At 37.3% G+C, this 18,706-nt stretch overlaps 1 protein-coding gene across 4 annotated transcripts in view; it reads left to right on the top strand.

Moving 5' to 3' along the window:
* The window catches only part of SMOC2 (SPARC related modular calcium binding 2), a 134,220-nt gene that overhangs the window by 47,216 nt on the left and 68,298 nt on the right, over positions 1-18,706 (top strand). For all 4 annotated transcript variants that reach the window (XM_054162805.1, XM_054162806.1, XM_054162807.1 and 1 more), the window contains exons 3-4: positions 11,431-11,537; positions 12,655-12,754. In XM_054162805.1, the coding sequence (XP_054018780.1) occupies positions 11,431-11,537; positions 12,655-12,754 (207 nt within the window). The remainder of the gene's footprint in view (positions 1-11,430; positions 11,538-12,654; positions 12,755-18,706) is intronic.

The following is an 18,706-nucleotide window of genomic DNA, read 5'->3' on the forward strand; positions in this document are numbered from 1 at the left end:
GAGCCAAAGCTTTTGTTACACTTGTGAACAACAGAGAGATTTAGTGTGCCCTTTATAAACTGGAGCATTATACATTTTTGTGTAAAATAGTTGTGAGTTTCTTTCTCTTTTTCTCTATTTCTTTCTTCCTTTCATCCTTCCTTTCTTTATTTATTTCTCTTTCTTTCTTTCTCTCTTTCTTTCTCTCTTTCTTTCTTTCTTTCTTTCTCTCTCTCTTTCTCTCTCTCTTTCTCTCTTTTTCTCTTTCTATCTTTCTCTCTCTCTCTTTTTTCTGTTACCATATTGACAATATCTTCTGCAAGATTCATCTGTAAAGATTAATCGAGTTGGCCTGTTGGAGATGTCCTCAGCGATGCTGGCAAATTTTTCTGCAGTCAGCTCCTGCAGCTTGCAGAAGTGCTCACTTGGTATTTATTAATGAATAGTGTTATGAATGAAGAGTGTCAGTGCAATTGTAGACTTGGTAGTAGACACATTAGGAAGCTAAGTATTGATAATAGCAAGTATACATCACACACTCATCAATCAGATGCTTTTAATCCTTCAGTTAAATAAATGAAAACATCACTCTAATGTTTATATTTTTTCCCCTTTGATTGGCAATAAATGCATGATTTTAAAATAATACACTTGGTCAATATCATTGAGACCAGTGCTCTTTTAACTACTAAGTAGTATTCAAGTCAGAAGTGGCCAATTTATTTTTTTCCTACCCATGGATGCAGTTGTCAAAAATATTTAAAGCTATAAGAATAAGTTTTAGAGCAGAAAAAGATGATTTGTTGGCCTAGCTGCAGTTTAAGTTTTATCTTCTTTTTACTTTTGATAGTCCCATCAAACATTCTTCTGAAAGAGCTAGGTTCATTCCCAGATTAAGACTTCTTTTGAGCCAGTTGCTTTTGAGAGGTGAAACTTGTTGTTGTAGGTGATGCTTGACCAAAGAGCAGAAGGTTGTTTCAGTAGGGCTAACCAAAAAATAATGGTTCCATTTCAGGACTATCTGAAAGGTTTCAGAATTTGCTTTTGCTCTGTGTTGGAATGAAAGCAAATCCTTTTGGAAGTGTTCATCTCCATTAAAACATCGGTGTGGTAGGTTGAAGTTTCTCCCCAGCATTCACTTTTAGCCAGACCAACAGAGTTAGAAGCAAATGAAGCTTCTATTTACAATCAAAAACTACACTCTACAATGGAATGTTATGCATATGTACAAAATATACAGTATTTACAATATTATACAGATATTTGCAATTAGCAAACAACACAAAACACCCCCTGGTCAAGAGATCTGGGAAGTTGTTCCACTGCCCACCCCCCCCAAGCCCTCCTGTCCCAGAGAGAGAAAGGAGGTGAGAGAAAGCAGTGGGTTAGACTTCTGCGAGGCCAGCCAGAAGCATGTTATCTCTCTCCCGAGCAAAGCAAAACAGTCAAGATCAGAAGAGAAGAGAAAAAAAATGCGAAAAGGGAAATATGAAGAATTGTTATGGTGCAGTTCCTCTTATCCCAGACATACATCCAATGAATTTGTTTAGAATAATATTTTGTTTTCCTTTTTACACCCAATAGTGATTTATTTATATTTTTCTGCTCGAAATATGCAGCTGAATTTTAAAGGCATAGCCTAAAACCACCACAATTGATTTTGAAGCAAGTTTTGAGGTTGCTACTGCAGGACAAAGGTATAGAAACAAACATATTTGCATGTGGACATTATGAAGGCAGAAAAGAGGTGATTCTTGATATAGAATTCACAGTGTCAAATCTGTGTTTGATATTCATCCATCATTGATCAGAAAAGGCAGTATCTGTCTTCTCCGGTTTTCTTCTTGGGTGAAAATCTCTTCATATCACAAAAATCTTATCTGAAAATTAAATATTTTCAGGTACCACTTTTATTAGTTGAAAATATGCTTTTTGTTCAGTTCAGCCTATTCACTAGGAAGGTGGACATCACAGTTTGAGTACTTTCTTATTTACATATTCATAACTGTGATTTCTATTTACAGGATAAGGGAGTTTTGGTGACTGCTGGGCTCATGGCTGCATTCTCTTTGCCTTTTTTCCTGAGAAAGCCAAATTTAATTTGAGTATCTTTTCTTCTCGTGACCTATCCTCAACATTTGCCTTATGTATTTGTTTTTGATCACTTAAATAATGAAATTGCAAAAGGAGAGTTTGCTTTATATATGCTTGCTTTTCTGTTTTAATTCAAGTATTGTTCATAGCCACAGTGTTCAGTGCAGTTAATTCTTTATCATTGAAAAGAATCCCATTTTTAGATCCTGGATCTTAAAACTAAATGACAAAAAAAGTGGAGGAATTTAAATGATTTTTCTTTCTCTTGCACTCTCCTTCTTCTAGTTTCTGATGGCTGCAACAGAGATTAAAACAGCTTAAATAAATATGAATATGAATGAACTCTGAACCTTCCCCTAAATTCTGAAAACCAACTAAACTCTGACAAAATAGTATCAAAACAGACTTCTGATAGTGGCTTTTTATGAAGACATTACAAAGCCTTTTTTTTTCCCCCAGTCTACTTCCAGACACTGCTGGAATCCATTGCTAAACTTGGAAATTGTCTAAGAAGTTACAATCCCATAAAACTTACAGCCTGCTTTTGCATTTCCAAGAGTCTCAAATAATCTGAGCACACTGTAGATGAACATCTATATTTTTGGATACTTTTCCAAGGAAAATATAAACTGTGAAATTCTGGAGATTTGCCACTTGCTTGACACAGACGCTTACTGTGCAACAAGATTATGAATCTAATAAAAAAATGTATGTTGACAGCTGAGAAATATTATTTGTGTTAGGGGGACTGTTAAAATATCACCTGTGACGGGGATCCACTACATGGACGCACAAATGCTTCATAGTACATCTGGCACAGCACAGCCAAGGAAACAAAACATACAAGAAGTGGAAAAGCAATATTATTGCTTTTAAACCGGTCAGAAAGACACAGAGGCTGTGTCTACAGTAATTAATTAACCAGAGCCAGTTCACAGTATATCTGCCTACACTGCTAAGCTGGTAGAGTGCTCCCTGAGCGCAGACCAGCTAACACTTTCACAAGGACTGTTATGTACATGGCTCATGGGGCTTGTTGTACCATGGGTTGTTCTCAGAAGACAGAATACATGGAGCCACCTCTTTCACAGGGCTTTAGGGCTTTCAACCTGCAAACCTATCTTAGCTGCTCTTAGAGGACTGTCATGATACATTCCAGGGTAAATCTGCTCCTATAACTAATACAGGCATGAGTCCGTTACTCAGCCATACTCAGCCTTGTTCCCCCAACTACAGCTGTTGAGAATAGGACTAGACAGCTCTGGATGTCAGACAGGAAGGCAGTCTGGAAGCACTGAATGATAATGCACTCAAAAATACCTTCATTTCCCCTTCTTATTCCTTCAATAACACTAAGAATATGTCTTTCCTTTCTCAGTTTCCTTTTTTTTGTTGTTGTTTTTTTCTTAAGTGAATGTAGTAGATGCGTAATTGGTTTATTGGAGACTTATATGCTGAATGTATTAAACTGGCTCAGTGATAATGTTTGATATTCTAACACTGGTTCAATGGAAAAACAGTTTCACATGTACAGTCATGTCAACACACCTCTTCCCTAACCTAGAGTTCTTGAAATACCTTAGCTGAAGTGCTTGGGCTTCTTGGCTTCTCTACCAATACTTCGCTAAAATGAGAATATAATGGATGGAGGTTTGATATAATTGTTGGTCTCTGTAAAATGGAACTGTTCTATTTACTTGTCAGCAGCAATCTGGCTTCACAGGTAAACATTAAACTAGACTTGGGACACATCTCTGAGTGGTCTATACTTGGCAATAGAAGGAACTTTACACAGAGTGATACTTAAGTTGTGAGTGACTTGGCAATTAATCTGGCTGGCATTCAGAGTATGTGTTCAGTAATTGCAGGGGTAGCACCAGCCAGGCCTTGCTGCTTCATGAGTGCACCAGGGGTAGCCCCATCACTCAAGGTAGGCTTATTGTTATTTCACAACTATGTTGATCCCCTTTCTCCATTGGAAATCTTAGGTAGCTCATGTTTAGCTTAATTCATTTATGGTATCTTAAAGAGCTTGATTGTTTAAAAATGTCGTTCTTTTATGGGCTATCACAGACGTAACAAAAGGTACTGTCTTCATTATCACCATTCACATAAAATAACCCAAAGAACTAAAGCACATGAAAATGTGAGAGGAATTTCCCATAAAGAAGTATTTTACTACTTGCTATTTACTTTCCTTAAAGAGGGAAATACCCAGCATTTGTTTCATTAAAATGAAGCTTTCACCAATAGTGAAGTTTCATTCATTTGAATTGCTAGCAGAATGAGTTAATGAATGAATTGATGACATGATTGAATGATTTGAGATGTTACATGTTAAGGTACATTCCTGTCCTTGGATGAACATACTGATATGATTTTCCATAACTGAAGAGAAAGACAGACATCACTGGGCAGTAATTGTTTACAGTTCCTAAATTAGTCACCATCCCATAACTCATGAATCTAAGCATCCTTTGGGGAAATGCTAATGTTGCCTCTTAGCTAAAGAACTGAGTTGTAAATGTTGCATATGGTTTCTGAGTGTACATTCTTCCCACAGAGACTTGAGTCAAGCTCTGGTTTGTCTGTGAGCCAAGTGTTAGCTTTACTTGTGGTGGCAGTGGCTAAGTACATCCCTTAGGTCAGCATATGAGCATAGACATTGACTTGACCAGTATACCTGCTGCCTGGCAAACAGTCACCAGTATACCTGCTGCCTGGCAAACAGTCCTGTGGGATGCATATAGGAGACAGAATATGGTTCTGAGATATTTCGTTCTGACAGACAAAGTGAGTAGGTTCAGCCTCAACCTCATTTCATTTTTGAGCTTTCACTTATGTTTCCAACTGTTATGTATTTAGCCACTGGAGTAAAAGTGTTAACTTGGGAGACAAAATATTCAATATCTTACTGAACAAAAAATATCTACATACAGAAGTTATAATGTTACATGCATTATCTGAAAGCAGCTTCTGATTATGCTTTATAATAGGTGTTTAATGAAAGTCATAAGTATGTTTGGAATATTTATTATGGAACATGTTTTTCTCTTTTAAGTGTGTTTAGTGGTACACTGAATATAGGACAAGTAAAACTGAAATGGCACTCACAATTTGCTGGAGGTTGAATTTATCTCTTTTCAAAATACTCAATTTTTCTTGATAATATTTCTCCAAGCAGAATTTGCCAAAGCCAGACTGTACAGATTAAAAATGTATAACAACATTTTTAATCACAAAAAAACTTGCCTTTTTTTTTGGAATTAAGTATTCACTACTACAATTTTTAACAAGTAAAGCAGAAACTACTTGTGCTAAAACAATAATACTGCACCGAAGAGTAGGAACCACAGGTAGCTGCAAGCATTTCCAGATTTTCAGTGCAAGCATTCTAAATTTGCCATATTAGACTTCTCCAAACTGCTTGTCAAAGCTCTGTTCTGCTCAAAAAGCTGAGTCTGGCCTTTGGTGTGTAGAAAATCAGAATGCTATAGCTTTATGTTTTCTTTAAAATGCTTGATTCATTTCTAGTCCATCTGTATCTCTCCAAATATGACTCTTAGAAAAGTGAGAGAAATATTATTGTGCCAATAAGGAATCCAGCACAGCATTCCTTATTTTATCTTAGAGCTAAGCTACCTAATTTGCTGGATGGTTGCAAAATATTTTAAAAAATGTAAAAAGGAAAGAGAAAAGAAAGGGGAAGGGGAAGGGGAAGGGGAAGGGGAAGGGGAAGGGGAAGGGGAAGGGGAAGGGGAAGGGGAAGGGGAAGGGGAAGGGGAAGGGGAAGGGGAAGGGGAAGGGGAAGGGGAAGGGAGGAGAGGTTCGGAGAGGAGAGGTTCGGAGAAGAGAGGAGAGGTTCGGAGAGGAGAGGAGAGGTTCGGAGAGGAGAGGAGAGGAGAGGTTCGGAGAGGAGAGGAGAGGAGAGGAGAGGAGAGGAGAGGAGAGGAGAGGAGAGGAGGGGACGGGAGGGGAGGAGAGGGGAGGAGAGGGGAGGGGAGGAGAGGAGAGGGGAGGGGAGGAGAGGGGAGGGGAGGAGAGGAGAAGAGAGGGGAGGGGAGGAGAGGGGAGGGGAGGAGAGGAGAAGAGAGGGGAGGGGAGGAGAAAAGGAAAAAAGAAAAGAAAAGAAAAAAGAAAAGAAAAGAAAAGAAAAGAAAAGAAAAGAAAAGAAAAGAAAAGAAAAGAAAAGAAAAAAGAAAAGAAAAGAAAAGAAAAGAAAAGAAAAGAAAAGAAAAGAAAAGAAAAGAAAAGAAAAGAAAAGAAAAGAAAAGAAAAGAAAAGAAAAAAGAAAAGAAAAGAAAAAAGAAAAGAAAAGAAAAGAAAAGAAAAGAGAAAAGAAAAGAGAAAAGGAAAGAGAAAAGGAAAGAGAAAAGGAAAGGAAAGGGAAGGGAAGGGAAGGGAAGGGAAGGGAAGGGAAGGGAAGGGAAGGGAAGGGAAGGGAAGGGAAGGGAAGGGAAGGGAAGGGAAGGGAAGGGAAGGGAAGGGAAGGGAAGGGAAGGGAAGGGAAGGGAAGGGAAGGGAAGGGAAGGGAAGGGAAGGAGAAGAAAGAAAAAAAGAAAAAGAAAAAGAAAAGAAAGGAAAAAAGCCAGGAAAGAAATCCCACACTACCTCCTTCTGCTAGGTGTCAAAAGAGGAGAGTTTAGGCTAAGATCACTCTTCTGTTTTGCTTGAACCCAGAATGTGGCAATACAAACAAATAGTGAAAAGGTCATTCAACTCTTGTCACAAAGCAGCAAGTCTTTATGGCAGTGTCAGGCTAAATGTCTGTGCTGACAACCTTTTCAACCCAAGAGATTTCTAATCTCTACAGCTCTGAAACTGAAACTTTGAGCATGATATGTTTCCTATCACTACAGGTTCCAGCTACTTATATGCTTTATTGGTAGATATGATCAGTTCTTTGGACTACACCTTGACTGAGGTCAAATATCATAGAAAATGTTCATGTTGTAAGTAGTTTATGCCATATAAAGTAAATGGTGTTTTGTGCTCTAAACAAAACATTTTTGTGCTAAATTACTTCAAATTAAAACCATTTGACTTATATCCCTGCCAGTTAGCAAAAGCATATAGCTGTGCAAATGAAATACAGAAGGAGGAAAAAAATCTGGTTCATTTTCTGAATTATTATTCAGAAAAGTGCTTAGGTAGATGGCTAACTTTAAACATCTTGTTGCACTGTAAATTTATAGATTTAAGGTCAAGTATGTATAGATGGTCCAATATAATGGAGGTGCAGTAAGGGAAACAGTGGGAGGTATTTGGGTTATATATATCTTTGCTAGATCTGCTTGTTCACATCTATGTGGCTTTAAAAGAGTTGGATCCTTAGTGTAAGAACAGCTAGGTGCCTGAGGAAACCACTTTATAAGTAGTTTTAACAAAGTGACAAATGTTTCTGATCTGTTCAGCAGGATATTCCATCTGTAATAAAACAGCTAAATAGATCATGAAATGTAGTATGTGCATAAATACATAACAAGCCAGCATCTCTTTGAAAGCAAGCAAAGTCTGCTTGTTGTATTGGGACTGGGAAAGGTACCTGTATTTTTACTAAAAATAGAGTAAACAAAGAATTACTGGGTGAACTAAATCAAGATCTTTGTAGGAGATTTATCTATTCTTTTGTCAAGCTGTTTACTTTTCCATGAGAGAAGCTGGGTTAGATCTCCCTGTGGAGCCCCAAAGTTACTGCAAATTCAGCTGTATCAAATGTCACTTTAAAGATGATGTTTACACCCTTAATGAGTTTGTGTCATTGTTTTAAAGAGAAATGTATACTTTGCAGTAATAAACTTCTTTCTATGTGATATATTATTCAAGGATTAGCCATCAGAGTTGAAGTTGATGGATTATTTTTTTTTCAAAGCTCAGTGTTGTATGTGCTGTAGTGTTGGAAATAAGGCATAAAATGAGATTAGTTCCAAATCAGTCCTGTACTATTTGTGAGGGCAATTCTGTTTCCTGATTTTCCTTGGATACTGCGATTTCCTACTGACTTCAGGGCTACCTCAGGAAATCCTGTGCTCCCAGACATCATGCATGACAGAATCTGACTTTGGGTCCTGCAGCAGTGTACTGGCACCACTTCACTTCACAAGCCAAAGCCTTCCCTGTTGCATGTAGAAACTTAGGTCTGAAGTCAGATGGCATTACGTTTCAGCTGTGTCTTCTGCGCACTAATCTCCTTTGGAAGCCAGATTTGTCACTATGGTAATTCTGAAAGACCTGCTCAAACAGCTACAATTCTGTAATCTTCTCAATTCTGTGTATTTTTGTCCATTCCTATACCCATTTTTTTTTTTTTTTTTTTTTTTTTTTTTTTTAAATTTAATGTAAACTCATGCATCTTAATGATCAGTTTCTATACATGGAGATTTTTTTTCCCAGCAAACTTGTGGATGTAAAACTCCACTTGCCTGAAGATGAGAAGATAAAAACCAACAACAAACCAACCCACAAAACAACAAAACTTGCTATTTTTTTTTTTTTAGACCTATAGATCCAATATAACAACAGTGAAGCTGACTTGTGGTAGTGATGCAAGTGCACAGTGTTACACAGTGCTTTTCATCCTTCCAACACCTTGTAGACTTGGAGTCTCCTCTGATGTCAACTCATTTGTCACCAATGTGATGTCTGTCACACCAAAAGAGTTTATCCTACTTTGGTCAGGGTCCATGATGATCAAAAGCAATGCTGCGGGCTGATTAATCAGTATAAAGGTATCATGCAAGTCGCTTCACATTTCATTCTCAGCCTTCATTTCAAAATAATTAAGCTGCATCCTGATCTGAGTTTTTGTTGTTCTTGACTCTGTATGTAGAGAAACGTCACTGATACCCTTTTAGATGGCAATATTCCTATAAACATCCCTATTCCCAGTCACTTTTGCCTAGACTCATCCCTGTTAATTTGAGGTTCATGTGAGTCATCTTCCTTAGCTACACTTCTGCAAGGTGCATGCTTCTAGCTACACTTCTGCAGGGGTGCATTCACAGGACTTTGCACAGTGAGTCCCAGATTTGGCTTTGCTGAGCCAGCCTGAGCATTGGCCACGTGGAGGGTTTATTTCCCTGTGAGTTAGGATTTCACCCATTACTGACTTCTGCATGTTAGGAGCTTCAAGTTTTCCATACATCCACCTCTTACCTGATACTTTGATGTGAGCTCATGTTTCTGCCTTTCTTCCATTTGAGAATTAATTTTCTCATTCTTTTTCACTTACATAAATGTCTAGCACTTAGATCTCTTGAATTCTTCTTTTGAAAAATTGTTTAAAATTATTAAGTATATTTAGAAGGTATTGCAACCAGGAGACAGGGTCAGGTGTTCAGATGGTATAATCTTGCACAATTACTATTAAAAAATACCATAACTTCTGTTGACTTCAGTGATGTTTTATTTGGAAGGCGTCTAGCTCCACCAAATCAATAATGTAATGTTCATTACTAGTCTAAGGAAGAATAAAATAGAATAGAATAGAATAGACCAGGTTGGAAGAGACCTTCAAGATCATTGCATCCAACCTATCATCCAACACCTCCTAAACACCTCCATTGATGGTGACTCCACCACCTGCCTGGGCAGCCCATTCCAATGGGCAATCACTCTCTGTGTAGAATTTCCTCCTAACATCCAGTCTGAGCTTCCCCTGGTGCAGCTTGAGACTGTGTCCTCTTGTTCTGGTGCTGGTTGCCTGGGAGAAGAGACCAGCCCCCACCTGTCTACAACCTCCCTTCAGGTGTAGACAGCAATAGAGTCTCCCCTGAGCCTCCTCTTCTCCAGGCCAAGCAACCCCAGCTCCCTCAGCCTCTCCTCATAGGGCTTGTGCTCCAGACCCCTCACCAACTTTGTTGCCCTTCTTTGGACACGTTCCAGCAAGTCAACATCCTTCCATGTTTTTATATGTCTTATTTTTTTATTGCCCACCTTACTACATTTCTTCTATCTGGTTTGGACCACATCTCTGTGTCATGATTAGTCCCCTGTGGTAATAACTTGGTGAAATAAAAATAAACAAATAAATAAATCCAACTCTATGGAGTTTCAGATGCTTAACTCAATAAGAGATCTTTCTCATGTTTGGTTTTGGTTTTTTTTTTTGTTTTGGTTTAGTTTTTTGTTTGTGTGTTTGGTTTTTTTAATATTGAAGGGCAGTAATACCCAAGAGCTTTAAAATGTTTTCATGGTTATATATTTTAAAAAATAAGCTTTCCAACATAAGTTACATTTTGCACTAAATTTGGACATTGTAGATTTCAAAGCATATTGATTTGTCCACAAATAAGAGACCCTTAGGCCTCCTCCTCACGCTGTTGAGGAACAAGTGGTGGACAGTGTCGGAGAACTTTTCTCCTTGTCACGTGTTTTATGATCATTCAAATATCGGAGATAATTTACAACCCAGCTGGTACTATACCAGAGACCTTATGTGACAGAATTTATATGACTTTTCCTTTTAGACATTTAAACCACATGTCATTCTAGAAAAATGAGGACAGAGGTCCAACAAAGGAGTGATTTATTTTCAGTTAAAATGCTAGATACATTAAAACCACATGTTATTAAGTACTGTATAACCAAACCATATTCAGAAGTACGCTTATGACACCAAAACTTGCTCAAAATCTTTCTTTTTTTTTTTTTCCTGCCAAAATCTTTGACAGTGCATATATTAACAGACTTTACTTGAGCTGCACTGTATATTGACTGTAATTTTCCCTTAATGAAAAAAATAAATATTAAAGTACCAGAGTATAAGTTAATTCAGTTTCTCATTATTTTTCTCACAAACCTAGATGGTTGGACTTTTCTGTCCATTTTAGGGAACATTGCATCTCTGTGATTATCCCTTCTGAAACAGCATAGTGCAGTTATGGTTGTTAAGACTGAAACATTATTTTTTCACTGAAACAAGTCAAACAAATTGTATTTTTGGCATTTTACCAACATGAACTTTCATGGTTCTGTGAGAAGGGTAAATCAGCGCTAGAAGGCTGGTGCTGCTACCAGCATTGTGGAACACAATGTGGCAGCTATTCCTGTGTTAAATTGATAGGAGAAGACCTCTTCGGGCCTCTGCCCTTTGGCAGCAGATGGAGCAGGAAGGTCATCTTTCTAGACATCTCTCCATCTCATCTCCCATTTCCAGATTAATGGCCAGAAATTACTGTTTTCCATTGTTTTATTTTCTTAAAAAGGATGCAAAGTGATTGTGCATTTTAATGGATTATAATTCTGATTCTCTTTACCTGAGTCTCAGAGCCTTCTTCCATTTTGTTAATTTAGGTTATCATCTATCTTTTCTTCATACTTTGTCATCCAACTGACTTCTCTTCTTTCTTCCTCTAGATGTTTCCAGATGTGTGGCTGAGAGGAAGTACACCCAGGAGCAGGCTCGCAAAGAGTTTCAACAAGTGTTTATCCCAGAATGCAATGATGACGGCACATACAGTCAGGTTGAAAATATTTCATTCAGTGTCTTGTGTGGCCAGGAAGTCAGAATATATGTTTGCAGAGGATGAAGAAAAGATAACAAATATAACAAAAGGAAATGTAATTTCAAAATTAAATATATTTTGTGCTAACACTGATGTTAGAAAAATGAAGGAAAATTCATGTTTTGTGCTAAGTCCTTGCTTTTTCTTTAAGAGTTGGACAGCAAAAGAGCCAAATATTATCATTGTTTGTGTGATACACTCCCTGTTCTTCTAGTCTGAGGCAGCTGAGTCATATTTGTAGCCCCCTGAATGCTCATCAGATGGTAAAATGCTTGGAATTTCTGAACTCTTCCTGACTGGAATTATAAATCTTGTGACCACAGTCCATATTTTAGTCCTAAAGCATGAATCATACATGATTCTTCCCCATTCTCAGCTGAATTTCTGCACAAGCATATGGTCTGAGGCTGGTTTACTTAGGTTAGATCATGGAATTCAGAAGGGACTAAGTTAGAATCTTACTCTGTGCTATATATTCCAATCAAGATCACCTTCTGCCACCTCTGTACTGCATTTGTATTGTGGAATTGTGAAGAAGACAGTCTTCTCATTTTAAGCATGGTGAAGGAAGTGATACTGATCCTCAGGAAATAGAATGAAATTGATTGTGAGGAGAAATTCTAAGAGTTTCCTTTCTGACAGCTTGGGATATGAATAATGTTGGCAAAATCACTATGGCCTGCTCCTTCAGAGGGAGGAACAATATGTTCTCAGTGTAGAAAAACACTTGAGATTGCTTGCTTCAGGACCAGTTTATGTGTCCCTTGAGAAACTTTATTGTGAGGTTTTCATAACACCTGCACCATGCTCTTCTGAAAAAGGGCATAAACAACCACATATTTCAATTTTCTATTGGATTCTGAAGGAGCCACGACACTTTGAGATAAACTCTGCTTTTTGCTGATGAACCATATGTAATACTGAGATTATGTCCATTATGTTGTCATTCTAGGTTGTTGTTTTATGTTTTGTCCAACATTTTTCTGGACTTGTCTTTTGTACTCACATGTCATGAATGCTGAGGGATCACAGAGGTGTCTGACAAACTGCCTGTGGTTCATGTTGTTTGTGACAGGTTCAATGCCATAGTTACACTGGATACTGCTGGTGTGTCACTCCCAATGGCCGTCCTATCAGCGGTACTGCTGTGGCCCACAAAACTCCTCGGTGCCCAGGTAAGACTTATTTGGCTGGCCAGGTGTTTATCTGTGGCATCTGATAGATTTCAGGAAAAAATGATCACTGGAAGAGTGGTTCAGCCCAGAAACAGGTGCTCGCAGATGCTGTGGATGCCCTTTCCTAAGTGCTTTGCAAAACAGAACTAGATGAGGCTCTGAGAAAGCTGGCCTATCCTTTAAGTTAGTCCTGCATGATTTCTGTGGTCACTGCCACCCTAGGCATCCCTGTGACTCTATTATCCACCTACTTTATTTGTACTACAGCTATTGAAGGGGTTTTCTGCAGTTCATATTTGTATGATATTTATATGTTTTAAGTTTCAGAGAGCTTTGCCTTTTTGATATTTTAAATATATAGAGTATAAAATAAATCTCCATGCCCCAAAAAACATGGAGTTGGAATGCCCTGGTTTATAACATAACCCAGTGAAAGAACTCCCACAGCAGATCCCAAAGCATTAAAAAAAAAAATAAAATCACTATTTATAGAAATTAATTGGCAAAACAAGCTTATTGCCATGTGCAATGCCTTTTGTCTTTCACCAGGATAATTAACAGGTTCACTGCTTTTAGGAATTTGCTTCTGGCCCTATTTCATTGACACTGATAGTATAAATCCTCAGTGTGTGAACAGTTGCCAGAATTACTGTTCACCTTCCTTGAGGCTGACAGAATTGCACAGAAATAGCTCTAAAAATACTTGAGGCTTAGGTATTACTTTTCTGTTCATACTGCAACACCATCCTCTGTCAGACAGCAGAAGAATTAGCTTAAAAAAGCTAATCCTCTTATGTAAATGAATCTGAAGAAAAAAAAAGTGTATTAGGACCCTGGTCTGATTTCCTTCAATCATTCAGGCACAATATTAATGTTCTAAATAAATAGATGGAGGAAAGAAGGGAACCCTGAGAAAGTTTCAACAAAGATTGTAAAATGTTAATTCCAATTTTAAGGTCTATTTTGTGCAAATGGTTTGCAGAACATTCCATGCATATTTTCTGTTGGTGAACTTCAGCAGAAAGAGTACTCTTCACACTAGGCTTTTTGGTCCAATCTCAAAAGTCACTATAGAATGACAGTTAATTGTGAAAAATGATATATCAAATATTCAGAAGCTTTAAACTTGAGAAAAATGGACCTTCGTGTTAGTATAACTATTGTTTGTAACTGGATCACATCTTTAGAAGGTACATGGCAAGGGCAGTATTTTTGTTCATCAGTGTATTCCTGTTGACATACTTTTGCGTGTCCATAGCCCAGGCTTTTTTGAAAGTGTACCTTGGTTGCTTTCTCCACAATATCAGTTTGTAGCTTTCTCCCTTTCACTGATGTCAGTGAAAAAGGGGTTACACTGAATGCTCAACAAGTATTTTTTGGTCAGTTGTGTCACAATACATGGCATTAAGTTTGGCTCAGAATATTGCTGAGTTACTCTACTTTCACTTTTTCTATTTGTATTCAGTATTATTGAGGAGAAGCTGCAGTGAGAATAGGAGAACTATTCTATCTTTACAGGAACCAAACCCTTTGTTCCTCTCAGAGGTGTATTCATGTGCCTAGCAGATAAACTACCAGACTGTTTCGGCTCAGTTTATGAGGGGTGGGAAGGGATTTTTACAGAAATGCTGCAGTGCAGGCAATAGTAACAATCAATTTTGATTTAATAGATCAGAGATAAATAGACTGCTCCAGAGTCCAGGTGAGTATGAAGCCTGATTTTACTCCATGGAAGATCATGGGTAATTTTCCAAATGTTATGAGACCCTCTGGGATTATCTCTGAACATTTCCTCCCATGCTTGTGTCAGTGTTCTCATAGTTTACTGCTCACCACTTTTTCCAGTGTGGCTACAGCAGAGGCTGGAAATAGATTTGAAATGCTAGGGAATTTTATAGTGGTAGTGGCTAGGGGCTCAGTCTTAGGAAGTCCGGAGAAACCTTTTCATTCAGCAGAGAAGGCAGCTGCAGATTTTATCAGAAAGCTATGTGGTATACTAAGGCAAAACTTTGCTCTTACAGTGCAGAATGAAAGCACAATTGCACCCTCCTCCCAGTTCCCAGTATAAAATCAAAATGTCCATCTATTTAGCATAATAGAGGTGTGGTTTTTTCCCCCGAAATGGGCTGGTGATGTTTTCTTCTTATACTTTTTCTTTAGTCCCACTATGCATGGGAATTACAATCAAAATATTAGTGGATATACTCAAGTTGAATAGATGTACTCTTGTTTTAATGAGTATTTCAGGAATGTAATTTCTTCTAATGCTGCTGTCCCTAGTCAATCTAATATGTTTCTGCTGCTAGCTGTGCTGCAGGTGTTGCCTTGCCATTTTTTGATATGGCAGGCAGATCTGCTGTAACAGTGTGATCCTGACACCAACATGTTTACATATTTTCACTTGCTTCTGTGCATTCTGCAGGCATGATGTTATAGTTATTTCAAAGACATATGCATATTTCTCACTTTGCATGTACAATGCTTTCTAATCCCACGATCATGTGTGCAACCTTTTCCCTTTAGAGGAGAATGTGAATGGACAATCAAGTGGCAGGTCAAGTCAATTGTGAACATGCTTTTGCAGTGATTTTCTCATAGGAAATTCTTTTTTTAAAATAGTTTCAGTGTTTCCTTTCAGCTTTAGGTTAATTCATCAGTAACTTCAAATAAGGTTTTAATAAATACATACTTAGCTGAATGTGCTGTTCCTAAATTATGGGATAATTTCTTGCCTTTCACAGTATCACAGTACTGTGATATCACAGTACTGTGGTATCACAGTACTTTCATCTTTTCCCAGTAGAACCACCTTTGACTTTGGTGACTATTCAGGAATAGGAAAGAAGAAAATGGCAGCCTAGAAGAATTTGGGTTTAAATAAATGAATGAATTAATTTAGTTTCCTGATTCCATACCCTATTTGTGTTTCACATTTACAGTGTAATATTTGACAGAGGAAATGCTCTTTTAGTTTAGATAAACTGTTAATATAGGTTAGCTGCATATCACGATGCTTTCTAAAGTTGTCTCAGGTCCTTGAACAGAGAAGTGTCACAGATGTATTTTTATGTGTCTAAAGTAGATGAATGAGCCATTTTTTGCTCATTATGTTTTTCTGGTTGCTCTTGTTGAAGCTGTCTTATGTGCTTGAGACACAAGGTGTGGAAACATGAAGGTTATAAGCCCATTGAAAAAAACAAGACTCTCCAATTGATTTATGTAAAACCTTTGCTTTAATTACTACATTTTTACCTGAAAGAGGCTCTTCTTTTATCATTTCCAGTTATTCCCACACCCACACTTGGTACTACTAAAGCACACATGATAAATCTCAGAATGCCATTCCAGTCCATGGAAATAATCCCCCCTGTTGCAGGAACAGTGGTGGGAAGGAGAGTAAATCAAACACATTCCCATGACAGCATTAAAAGAAAGCCCCTTAAAAATGATGAATGTCCCCTAACACGTTCACTAAAGAACACCAGATTTAAAAAAGACATTTTTACAGTTCCCCATCTCTATTATCAGCACTGCAGGGAACTGAAGAAATTCCATATATGCTAAGTCCTGGGAAATGCTCCAGAATTTGAGAAGCAGGTGTTAAATTATCGTAGGAAAATACAATGCTCACTATAGGAGGGCTTTTATGCCCTATTAATGATTTTGGGCTTCTGCGGTGAGATTGCAGGAGTAAGAAGACTTGTTTTATTTTATTAGTCTGTGAAGTTCCCTATGGTTGAGATGGCATGATCTATGAAGGCTAAAATATACTGAGAAATTTAAAACTCTCTCTGTATCATTACATAATAGGATGAATATAAATATATTTTGGAAGTCAGTAGCTTTTAAAAATGCATTATATTGCTTTCTTTATATGGAAAAAATATCCATCCTTGAGTCATCGAGATCTTCTGTCCCTTTGCATAACACTTTCCCTATACATACAGTCAGACACACACCTATGTGAGATAAAGAACAGCATAGAAAGTTTATTTTTGTGTTCATCCATATCCATGGTCAATTACTACATATCAAATACCCTTTTGTAGATCAGAAATTATTGTCTAAACTACACAATAACAGACTTTCACCTTTTCTTTTAAAGCCAAGTCACATATGATTAGAACTATAGAAAATGGATATGTTAAAACCACAAACTGCAAAACTCACATCACATTCCTTGGAAAATTCTTGTACCTCAGAAATTATTTGAGTGAAGCTAGGTATGAATAGGTGAAAGTAAGGCATGAATATTTTGTTTCCCCCCCCCAGAATCATAAGTGAATAGGTGGGTAAGCAAATGTACACTCTAGAATAGTGTTAAATTCTTGTTAAAATAATGCTGCTGAATCCTCCATACACTCTCCTATCCCGTAAGTATATTTATGTGGTGATTGGGTTGCTTACATTGCACCAAAGACTTTGAAGTTAATTGTATAGTCTAACTTTTAGAGAAGTTATAAGTTGCTATTTAGGAAAATGTGAGCATTCATCAGGAGTGCTGAAGACACAATTTCCTAGAAACTTGCAAATGCAACTTATTATCATCATTTAAGCTAGAAGTACTTCTGTCTTAAATATATTCAGTAAATGATAAGAAAGCTTGATACAAGCTCAATAACCCCTCTTCACCCCTAACTTGGAGACAAGAAGAGAACTTTCTGCTGTATAAACTGAAAATTTGCTGTGAAACTGTGTGAAGAGCGCAGATTCTCTTTGTAGGAAATTCTGTGAATATTTTTGTTAGCTCCCTAAGATTAATGAAAACATTAATCTAAGCCAAGTGACCCTAATTTTCTCAACATTCATCTAATTTCGTAGAGTTATCCTTTTTGAATGCCATTTTCTTCCTCCATTCACTGATTTTCCATAAAAAAAGAAAAAAGGCAAAACATAGAAAAAAAAATATTTCAGTTCCACTTGAATGTACATAAATACCATATAGTTACTGTTTCTTACTATTTCACATTGAGTTAGAGTAATCTAAAGGCATCTTGGTGGCAATTAAATCTAAACAACATTTCTCCTTTTGTTTTAAATTGTGGACTATTATATACATTTTAGTAATGTGTTTAACTACTTAGGTATAAACTGAATTTTAAGTTGAATTTATAATAGTGTTCTGAATGTACATAGAGGAACAGCACTGGTGTCACCAGGCTTTACTTAACACACTTTTTACCAGAAAGGCACTATCAGTGGCAGTTCATCTCACACATTGCCTGTTCAGATACCTCATTTCTACTCACAAATTGGTGCAAAACGCTTTAGTGTGGATGAGAATCAGACCCTAAAATCTCAGTATTTGCAGACGAATCATAATTATATCCCTGTATTAAACTACATTGAGACAGTATAGAGTTAATGGTAACTGTATGAAATTTGAGGAAAGATGGGATCATTGGTATTTAGTGTGATTAGAAAAGCCTGTAATTTTGTATGCAGTACTTCCTAAAACTGGAACATCTTATTTGAGTTCAAGCTGAGCCTCTTATCAAATTCAGGCCAAGCACCAAAAAAATAACATCGTCTGGTTTCAGCTAGCATAAATGCAAGAATATGTCTTCACTTCAGAGTGAAAAACATGGGTTAGTATTGAGTTCTGTTCAGACCTAGCTACCCTGAACTCTTTTGGATATTTTCCTGCAATTTTTTGTGTTTGAATTAATACAATAAAAATACACAACCACCAGGAAAGGAAATAAGTCTAAACCAGAATATTTGGATATGAATGCGTGAAACCTAAATCCTTCAGAAGGTAATAGGGACTTGCCTACATTGTCATGTATTCTGGAATGAGTGTACCAGACTGGTGTTGCTAGCTCTCTTCCTTCTGTCAAACTCACATGTCTAAGCCGTGTTGAAGTAAACATCAGCTTAGCATGGTAAATGAGGCCTGTGATTAAGTGAGTTCTCTTGTTTAAATTGTCCTTCAGATTTATTGTGCTGCAA

The sequence above is a fragment of the Dryobates pubescens genome, chromosome 6, assembly GCF_014839835.1.
Source record: "Dryobates pubescens isolate bDryPub1 chromosome 6, bDryPub1.pri, whole genome shotgun sequence".
Lineage (NCBI taxonomy): Eukaryota > Metazoa > Chordata > Aves > Piciformes > Picidae > Dryobates > Dryobates pubescens.